Raw genomic sequence first — 10,564 nt, 5'->3', positions numbered from 1 at the left:
CGGAGAGCTCGGTCCTACCCGAGCTCGGGACCCGACCCGACCCAGTCCACCCGGGCCCGGTCAAAGTTGAGATCTAACCACCCCCGATTTAGGGGGAGGCGGTTGGAGGGTTTAGCTTGTAGAAAAACCCCCCTCCTTGTCCTAACAAAGGGCATTTCTATCTACGTTATACATTCATTACACACTTTGTCTTATCGAATATCTGTAATAGCCAATTCCTACGGCAATTAATATAATATACGGTCCCCAGCGACCTTACTACATCGTTCTATATTATTTATATATAACATTCTTATCCGGATTTATTGATTCGGGTCCACCCCGGGTTAATTAAATCCATCATTTATCATACAAAATTTTAATTTTAACTTTATATGCTATGAAAATAGATACTTGACCAAATATATGGAAGTCCAACTATATTATTATATATATTGTACATTTTAACATATTTTCATTTTCTTAATGTTTTATTAAAATTCATAAAAACATAAATATTTTTTTTCAGTGCATCATATGGGTAAAACACTAGTATATTAGACTTACCAGTAGCTCCAACACTAGCAAAACACTGATTTGATTTGAAAACAACAAATTAAACTTTAATGTTGTACAACGTAACCTTGTCCATAAATTAAACTTTATGTCTGTCGATCTGTGTCTTAGCCCATTTATTAAGGTTCCATGATTTGTTATGGAGAAGCAGCAAATTAAAACCTCATCTGATCTGGTCCAGTCTGCATTGAATTGAATACATACCTTCTTCATTCTCAACTTTTCTATGTCTTTTAACTGGCTGAGACATCATGGCCAGGATAGGATGTGGTACATACATAAGATAAGGTATCCTTAAATCTTCTTTGCTTTGCTTTAATTTGATGTGAACAGCACAGTATTTGGGATTGGGTGCCCAAAATCGCATCATGTTGAGACCAACCCCTCCTAGTACTACATTGATGATGATGATGATAGCTAGTTTTTTTTTTTTTTTTTTTTTAATGTAAAATGATTATAAATATATAATATATCCTACTATATATGTAGGTAGTGTGTGCATGATGAGGTATTGGTCCCTAAGTGTGTGTCTCCAACCAGCATATAGCAATATAATGGAATAATATATATATATATATATATTAACTTTTGTGTGGTTCCTCTACGAGAAGTGTAATATAAGCACTTCCGAATTATTGTCTCATTTTATGTGTTTGATTTAGTTTATAAGATTTAATTCAAGTTATTTACGGTTTAATTTTTTGTAATGTTTGGTTTAATATAATATTGGTGTATGAAATTTATATAGTTAGGTTGGTGCTAATTATTTTGGCCCAACACAAACCAATCTACTAAAATGAAAATAATGAAAGTTTAATGAGAGCTCAAAGGTTGCAATAAAGACTGATATTCTATAGTTCCTAATGGATAGTTTGTTGTACATTATAAGTGTTGGGCAACGGTTCGGAGAGTAAAATTCAGTATCTTGCCATCAAAACGTGGACTTGCTTGTTATGCAAGTATATTAAAATAAAATTATGCATGTCTTTTACTACTAGCTATCGCTTTTGGTATAGTGGTAAGTAATTCGATCATTCTTACAATTGATATAATAGCATGTCACAAATTCGAACATGTTGTACAGTTGAAGTTGGCAGGTGCATGAGTCCAGTTCGAATCTCATTAAAAGCATATTGTGCTGTTAAGACTGTCGGTGCTAAATCCAATTCAAATTCCATTAAAAACATATTGTGTAGTTGAGGCTGACAGCGGGGTGGAACCAACAATGCACCTATTTCTATGTTACACTAAAAATTTGTGCCTTTGTAAGGTTGAACAACCATTGAGTCCTTGTCCTAAAATTAGTGAATCTTAGCAAGCATTTGGTTCACTACTTTTGGTGTGGAACTTTAAAATATAAAAAACTTTTTTTAATACTTTTAATAAGAAATATTTATTATCAAACGGGCAAAATATTATTTATACTAATACTCATCCGACCACTAAATATTTGATTTCAATTCCATATCCTAGCCAAATGCCCCCATAGTGTTAGCCAAATCAATCAACGTCCCATTGGCAAAAGCTCGACATAATAACAACTGCACACAATAAGGTCTAGAGAGGATATGAATTGAAGGCAACAAGGCACCCCACCCCATGTGTGAAAAGGGTCCCCATTTGCATTTGTCTTCAATTGGCTCATCTTTGATCTTTTTTTTTCTACTAATAATTGTGATCTTTCTCAAACACTAGTGCTGCTCTTTCCAAATCTTTGAAAAATGGGATCATATTTGCACAATGCATATCTCATCATCATCATCATCATCATCATCTCCATCTCTTTTTTTTTTTTCTTTTTAAATGTGAAAAGAGGTCGGCTAGGGATCCTCCACCATATGATCCCCATGATTGCTTGGCCACAATGGATTCCATCGCTCTCGATTGGGACACGTCTTGACTGTGTTGAGAAAAACGAGAGCAAGAGATCAAAAATAAAAACAAACAAAGAAGTTAAGATTTATGGGGTTCGGTAGTTTGCTTATGTACATGGGAGCAAAATGAGTTTAAAAAAAAAAAATTATTGTGGTGATTTGGGTTGCTCTATTCCGTTTTGCTCCATGTAGACTGCCTTTAATAATATATTATATTATGTTTTATTTATTGTCCATGGCATATAATTTGTGACATACATGTCATCTTTTAGTTATAACATATGAGATATACACAACAGACCGATAATTGATTAATCAATCAGAATAAGCTCATGACTTTGTTGGCCATATAAGTTATAAGCAATTAACTTGTAAACTATTAAGATGTGTCTTGCAATTTACCTCATCTATCGAGACACTAAGAAGAGACTCTCGGAGTACGGATTCAATCCTTTTTATTTATTTTCCACAATGGGATTGAGACGCCGTACTTGGCAACGGCGGGGCGGGGCGGGGCTCTTTAATTTTTATTCCCTATTCTGTCCTTGTCAGCACATGTATGTACATGCATGCACGGTTGCACACAGCGCAATTGATGTGGAGATAAAATTTGTGCATGTTACTCCCTCGTGGAATTATTGCAACTCACAATCATCCTTCTTAGACTACTGCATGGCATATCTATATATTTTCATCCACGACAATCTATCAATCGCCTCCCACCCCAACTTGTTCCAATCTCAAACTTCCCTTCGTTGGATGATCCTTATAGTTCAGTGTCTGGCTTATATGTGAAATAATTATATATCGTATCGTGTCGTGTCATGTCAGTTGATGTTAAAGTACACATTGGGCTGGTTGTGTTAGCTGATTGGATTAGTATGGTTGACTAGTTGATAGCACTCGCTGATGGTAGAAAGATGTTTAGTAAATTATTAGTTGTCAGTTGATAGTTGATTACATGCAAAATTGCTTTCTCAATTCAAAAGTTTATCAAAAAGTTGTTTTGAGCAGCTTTTTGAATTTTAGCATTTTGGAACAATAAGCTATTACAAAAAGCTAATTAATCAAACACTTATATTGGTTATTTAACCATGTCAAATAGCTAATGCCTAATAGTGATCAAATAAGACAGAATTAGTTCAGACTTTGAGTTTTTAAGGTAGAGAATCTAAAGCAAATTAACCTAGTTCATAAATTTATGATGGATATCTAAATTAGGTATTTGAGAATAGTAGCTAATGAAATAATAGTCCAAATAATCTTTCTTCTACTTATTTTTCTCTCCATTTCACTTCATGGCCATGATTGCTTGTGGATCTCCGTACTCGTATTTTTTTACCGTTATAATTTTTACGTGATATCTTTGTACCATATACTTATTCATTTATTCCCTGCAAACACCCTATATTATTTACTTTTATATATGGAGAAATCAATTTTATCCCTCGGTAGCTATGGTCCCCAAGTCATGAATATGCTCTTACATTTTTCTTGAGCTTATGATATGATTGATTTTACAAGAGATTGTAAAGGGTTACTTAAGTTAGCTAGTGTCAAATTTTTATTCTTGACTTAGCTTTTATAGTGGAACTCGGGTATTGACTTGTGTGCCTATGATACCGTTCTTGAGAGGTTCAGTTGGTGCGTGCGTGGTGGGAAAGGGGTCCGCTCATCTAGTGCAGCATATGCCAGAATTGAAAAATAGAAAACAGAGAATTGAAGTAAACACAATTATTTAAAGAGTACTTTTTTTTTTTTAAAATATATTTAGACTATATGACGATCTAAAAGACGAGCTACGCACCTATGTGTTTGGAAATGGCTTGATCTAAAACTTACTATTTAAGTGATTATTTTGCATAAGGTATGATCCTAACATCATTATCCTTTTTTGCATGCGGCATTCAGTATTTTAACTATGGATGATGGGATGTGGAAAACTTGAGGAGATACAAACATTATTCTTGCAGAAATGAGTAATGTGGATAATCCAAGTTTACGTTTATTTGACTTATGTAAGTTAATTTTGCATGCAATTGTGTTGTTGAGCATATAATAATATACAATTAAATATGCAGTTCCAGCATTAATTAAAATTTATATAGTGTTATAATTCAATGTTTGAATCTCTACGGTCAGCGCACGTGAGTGAGAGAGTTAATACTATCTTTATTAGGAATCGAACACATGATCACTTTATTAGCACATAATTTTATTTTTTAATTGAATTGAGATACACCACGGTAAATTTTTTCTTTGATTAATTAATTTATTATATTGTTGTTCGATGTTGAGGAAACTGGTCATTGTGCTTCTAGAACATCGGACAAACAACTTATTACAACTCGGAAAAGTTGACGTTTCTGTCTGGACCAACAACATGATCGATCGTAATCATGGGTTAATAATGCTTAGCTGTTTATATTCATGACATCCACTTCTTCCAAGATCAAACTATGATGAATGCAACCTATGAGAAATGATTCTTGAATCTTGATCATATATATATATTGTATGGTGTAAATAAGTGTCTTTATTGACTTGTGTCTAGTATGGTATTTGAAGACCTTCATTGTGTTTTTACTATTTAGTTGAGACGAGTATCTGATTTTGGCCATGTTTGGTAAATGTTTGTTAACTAATAGCTGTTAGAGGATATTACTAGTTGATAACATTAGCTGATTGTAGAAAGGTGTTTGGTAAATTAGTTGTTAGCTGAAAGATGTTTGATATAATTTCTTTTCACAAAAATTAATTGAAAAAGTTACTTAGATTAGCTTTTTGAATTTTAGCATTTTGAAGTTACAAAAAGCCGATTAACTAAACACATATATTGGTCAAGCACCATGTGCTCAGATGACATGTAGTGACCTCTCTCATATGGGATGTAGTATGTTTGAATAGATATTAATCTGTAATAAAGGAGAGTTAAACGATAGGTGCATTGACGTACATTTCACTTACCAACTGTTTCAAACAACTAGATTAATCGATTATGTATTGTTTTTTATTAACTCATGATGAAGTTGGTCAAATCAAGAGTAGCCCTGTGAGCATATAGCCATTAATGTGTGAGCATATAGCAATTAATGTGCAATCCAACTATCAGGTTAAGTTTTTAGTTAAGATGGAGCACATGTTTCAATTTGGTATCAAAGCCAGACTAAAGATCATGGGTTTGAATCTCAGTGCCAGGCCATTAATATGCAATCCAACTAATGGAGCCCATGAAAAATTATTTAAAAAAAAACACACACACATCAAGAAATGAATGTTAACTCTTAGTGGAGTCAACTAATTTACTTATAACAAAAAAAAAACAAAAAAAAATAAAAATTTAAGACTATCATACCAAAGAATGAATATCATGTGATGATTTTAATACAAAAAGGTAAGTTTCTATTTTAAATATAGTATTAATTAACTTACTATCAAGTATTCATATAGAAAACGTATTATTATCAATTGTTATGACATGATGGTGGACCCAGGTCCAAAACGCGCGTCTTGAATAACGGTGTCATTAGTGACACTGTTTCTTCAGCCAATGATATTTTTTGTGTGAATATAGAGTTGAAAAAGTGTGAATATAGAGTTGAAAAATCGTGATATAGAGTTCAAAAATTGTAAATATAGAGGAACGAATTCCGAAGACAAACGACAAGTTAACAATAAGGGAGGAAGTAATTTTTTAAAAAAAAAAATTCAAACAATGTCATTTTGAAGCAAAATGACGTCATTTTGGACCCGAGTTCACAACATAATTTATCCATTATTGGATGGTCCGATAAGTGAAGGGTCAAACCCATTAAGACTTCCAGGCCCAAACTACAAAGGGCTTTATAAACACGGCCCAAATTGTGACAATTTCTAGACAAATGCGGCAAATTATTATTGTGAAACATGTCAACATTACAATATAGAATATTTAATGTACTAACTAAATATTTTCAAAAAAAAAAAAAATTAATGTTCATTCTTCCTAAATCAGTAAACAAGTTTGCCCATGCATTAGTTAAGGCTGTCCATTCTCAAACTGGTTCTTATTGTTGGATTACTTCATTACCTTTCTGTATTGAACAATTGCTTTAATAAAGTTATAGTTTTTTCAAAAAAAATAAAATATTTTTAGTTAATACATTAAAAATGAACATAGAGTCAAAAAATGAATATGTTGCAAATTAAAAATCAACTTATATATATTAGTGACCTATTTTACAAAGTGAACCATGATCTACAATATAATGATCGAGCAATCCCTTCAAACTTTCACATAAAATTGGTAATACCTAATCAAATGTCAATTCCATCGCACATCAAAATTTGGCAAATTACTAGTAATGAAGTGATAAGAGCAATGCCAACAAGGATTTTTTTTTTTTTTTTTTTTCTACAAGTAAGCTTATATAGATAAGCGAGGACAGATGAGATCAAGAGATGAAAGTTAATTTGCATTAACCACGTCAAAGGTTGCGTGCAATGCACATGCCCTACTCGCAGGCCGCAGCCACCTAATTTTTTTTCTTTTTCCCTTAGCATTGGTTAAAAAAAAATCCCTCATTTTGAATTTGAGTGGTTGAGGTTACTCTAATGAGTTGATTGTTCTCCCAACCTCATACTTTTTTTTTTTTTTTTCAAAAAAAATTTCATACTTCAATGACTCAATCCTCCTATACTACTGGAAATTCTGAAATTTCCGACCACCTGAAAATGATCTTAAATTAAGTTGATACCAAAAAATCCAAAAAGTGGTCGAAATAGCAACAAAGGTTTTTCCGGATACCAAAAGTGGTCGGAACAAGACTTTCAACTTGATTTAAGATCACTTTCGGGTGGTCGGAAATTTCAAAATTTCCAGTAGTGCTACTTGATCAATAGATAAAAAAAAAAAAAATTATTAAACCGCTTCACACTTTTAGTGTGACATTGTAATTGACTTAAACATGTTGCTCAATAAGTCAATAGTCATTTATAAACTTTACTACATCCTCCTCGCCTATGCTTATAGCTACCCTGAATTATGTTGTCATTTGGCGACAAATTTGTAATTTGAAGTCGCATAATCTAATGATTATTGACGCCAATAATCGTTAATGATGACGCAGTAGAATGTCTTACACTGTTCTTGTATTCCACCTTCTGCAGCCTCCTTATTTAGATCCTCCCTGCATTTATAAACGTGACACATTTTTTTTAAATGAGGAAAACTCATTATCACTATTTGACAGCATGCATTGTATGAATTTTATTCTTGTGTAATAACTCTTAAACCACACAAGATATGTAAATCGTTCTAAAAAAAAAATTTTCAACGGATTTGACCAATAGAGTATTAACAAGAATCAAACTTACAATACGAGAATCATGCTTTGATCTATCCACTCGATCCCTTTTGAGAGCACATGAAACAATTTTCTTAACTACACATTTGAAGAACTATCTAACACGTACCATTTTTTAAATTTTCTAATTGAAGGTATATTATTGGAGATGTTAAGATTTCTGACCACGAGAGTAATTAAAAAAAAAACAAAAAAAAAAAAACAAAAACATAGCTTTGTTGTTTCAATCACTTTCCAATTGTGGTTGGTACAGTTAAAAAAGTTGAAAAGTTTGGAAGTTTCTAACCACTTTAATAGTTAGAAATAGCCAATTTTTCTTATAGTACAGTAAAAACTCACATCATTTTTAGGTTCGGTGTAAACTATATACATTATTTTAAGACATATATGTACTCATTGAAAAATTAATCTAGCCCATATGGCTTACCACACAAGAATGCACATCATCTTTCCCACATAACAGCCCCCCATTCAGCCTGTCAACAGCTTCAAATGTTCCTCCTCCTTCACTTCTCTGCAACAACATAACTTGTTATTAACTCCCCTTTAACAATGATCCAAATAATCGCTCGGTTCAATCATGTATGGTATATATTCGTACAAGCGATTTTACTACCTTGTAAAAATCAACAGCTAAGAAATTAGCCCAACGATTACCCGCAGCAAGATAGCATGTGCCCACCATGTCAATCAGGGGCCCCGAGTTTTGCACACAGGCCATTGGCTCCAATGGAACCGAACCAAAGAAGTTCACCAAAACCAGTGATTTGGTAGTATCAGTAAGTGGTGGTGATTCTCCCCGGTTTGGGCAATCTCCTCTCTTCATTCCACCATCCCCATCTTCAGATTACAGAAAAACCGTCATATAAATAATAAATGTACAGTCTCACTATCAGCTTAAACTTTTGAAACGTACATTGGTTTTCCACCATGTAATTCCACTGGTATGCAATGCCTTCACTCTCTTCCTTGGATTTGACCGAAGTGAACACCAAAAGCCTCTGGTTTTTAGCAACCATATCACTAACAAGAGGCCAATCTCCACCATTTTTGGGCATATTTGACACAGGAAACCAATATTTCATCAACCCGGCATCCGTGAAAACCTTGGTCAACCCTTTCGGGGCATTAACGTAGTCTTCCAAGATTATTGTTACGATTTCTGATGGATTCGTTGATAAGAAAGCTTCGATTTCTTTCAACGTGTCCCCTGCAGGCTCCTTATTATCACCAAACAGATAAACATGTTTAAAAGTTTTAACTCAAACAAAACACATCTTTTAATCAAACATAATCGTGCAGAAATACGTGTTTGAGTTCTCTGACATACAAAAGCTGTAAAGTCATGACATTTGCCTCCAAACGAATGGCACAACCACACATCTCCTCGGAAATCGTACACGTCCAACATTAATCCCCGAACTCCATTCTAACATCAAATTCCACAATACATTAAAAAACTGAAAATTAGAGAATTGAAGTAAAAGCAAACAAACCCATACATACATTGAGCTGTTGGGTGACAGAATCTTCTTGGTTTTTAGGGGCAACATTGGGAACACCAGTACGAGATGACCAACCAGTAATGGAGAATGCGTTATGGGTAGTCAAAAACGCATATTTGTTGAACGGTAGAGAGTTGTTCTGCCAAACAACACACACTATTCTCAATAAAATTTAAAAATTCTTCTTTTTTTCTAGAAAATGATTTAATATCATCTGAAGTCCTTCAAGTACAGTAATTTTGCTATATTTGATCTTAAACTTTTAAATTGATTAATTCTTTAACTTTTAAATTTAAAAGTCAAAAACCACAAATAAACGTGACAAAATCACTATATTTAACGTACCAATAGCTTGAACTGGTCTGTGGCTGTGGATCTAACACATTTTGGACCTGAAAATCCCAGCGGACATGACAGGCAGTGCATCCCTGCTCCACAGTCTGAGCATTCCTCATCAAGAACCTCAAAAACAAGAAAACAAAAAGCAAATTATCAACAAACAAAGCTTAGCTTCGTACATATATATGTATTAATCTGTAAATATATATCATGGCTAAATAAATTAGAGAAAAAAAATGAAGAGGAATATATATTACCTGGCAATTTTCGCCGGAGCAAGCAGAGGTTACAACGTTGAAGGATAAGACAGAAACGATGAGCAATAAATCAAGAATTTCGTGAAAACCCATAATGAATGGACTATGATATGAGGTTTGAGGAAACTAAAACAAGAAAGAGAATGTGTTGTGGACTGTCTGTACTGTATATATATAGGTGTTTCAAGCAACTGAGAAAACAAAGAGGACGGGAAGTTGGGGTAGTAATGAAAATGACAAGAATATGACCTGGGTTTCTGCGGGATAAGATTTTTACTTCTTTCTTCTTTTTTTTTTTTTTTTTTTTAAGTAGGCTTATGTAGAAGTGTGGACTAATCTAAGTCATTCATATACAAAATCAATGATTCAAAAATTATAGGGTTGGGGTTCAGCCTTTTGGAAGAATGATTCAAAAATTATAAGAAAGATAACGAGTTAAATTTTCAAAGTTATATATATATATTTATAACATTTACTCAGCTCTTTTTTTTTCTTATTTTTATTTATTTTTTAATCTTTAGATCATCTAAATCTATATATGACTATCATTTATTAACAAAACCTTTTGGGAAGAATCATTTATTAACAAAACAATTTTGATTTATTCCCATATGGAGCAGGCATTATATATACCTTTATGTATAAGAGTTAGTATGTCCATAAATAATTTTAAAACATTAATTAAGGTT

General features: G+C 33.0%; 1 protein-coding gene across 1 annotated transcript; it reads right to left on the bottom strand.

The window, feature by feature from the left end:
- Nucleotides 1-7,295: 7,295 nt before the first annotated feature.
- Nucleotides 7,296-10,059, bottom strand: LOC109188817 (PI-PLC X domain-containing protein At5g67130). Its single transcript, XM_019339454.1, has 8 exons — nt 9,876-10,059; nt 9,625-9,741; nt 9,281-9,418; nt 9,105-9,203; nt 8,691-8,994; nt 8,391-8,614; nt 8,202-8,288; nt 7,296-7,597 (listed from the first exon to the last, which is right to left on the bottom strand). Exons 1-8 carry the CDS (start codon nt 9,966-9,968, stop codon nt 7,583-7,585), a joined length of 1,077 nt encoding a protein of 358 aa, XP_019194999.1. The 5' UTR covers nt 9,969-10,059; the 3' UTR covers nt 7,296-7,582.
- Nucleotides 10,060-10,564: the final 505 nt, after the last annotated feature.

This window comes from Ipomoea nil, unplaced genomic scaffold (assembly GCF_001879475.1).
Source record: "Ipomoea nil cultivar Tokyo-kokei standard unplaced genomic scaffold, Asagao_1.1 scaffold1509, whole genome shotgun sequence".
NCBI lineage: Eukaryota > Viridiplantae > Streptophyta > Magnoliopsida > Solanales > Convolvulaceae > Ipomoea > Ipomoea nil.
The sequence above is the reverse complement of the archived record's forward strand: the minus strand, read 5'-3'. Positions and strand labels throughout refer to the sequence as shown.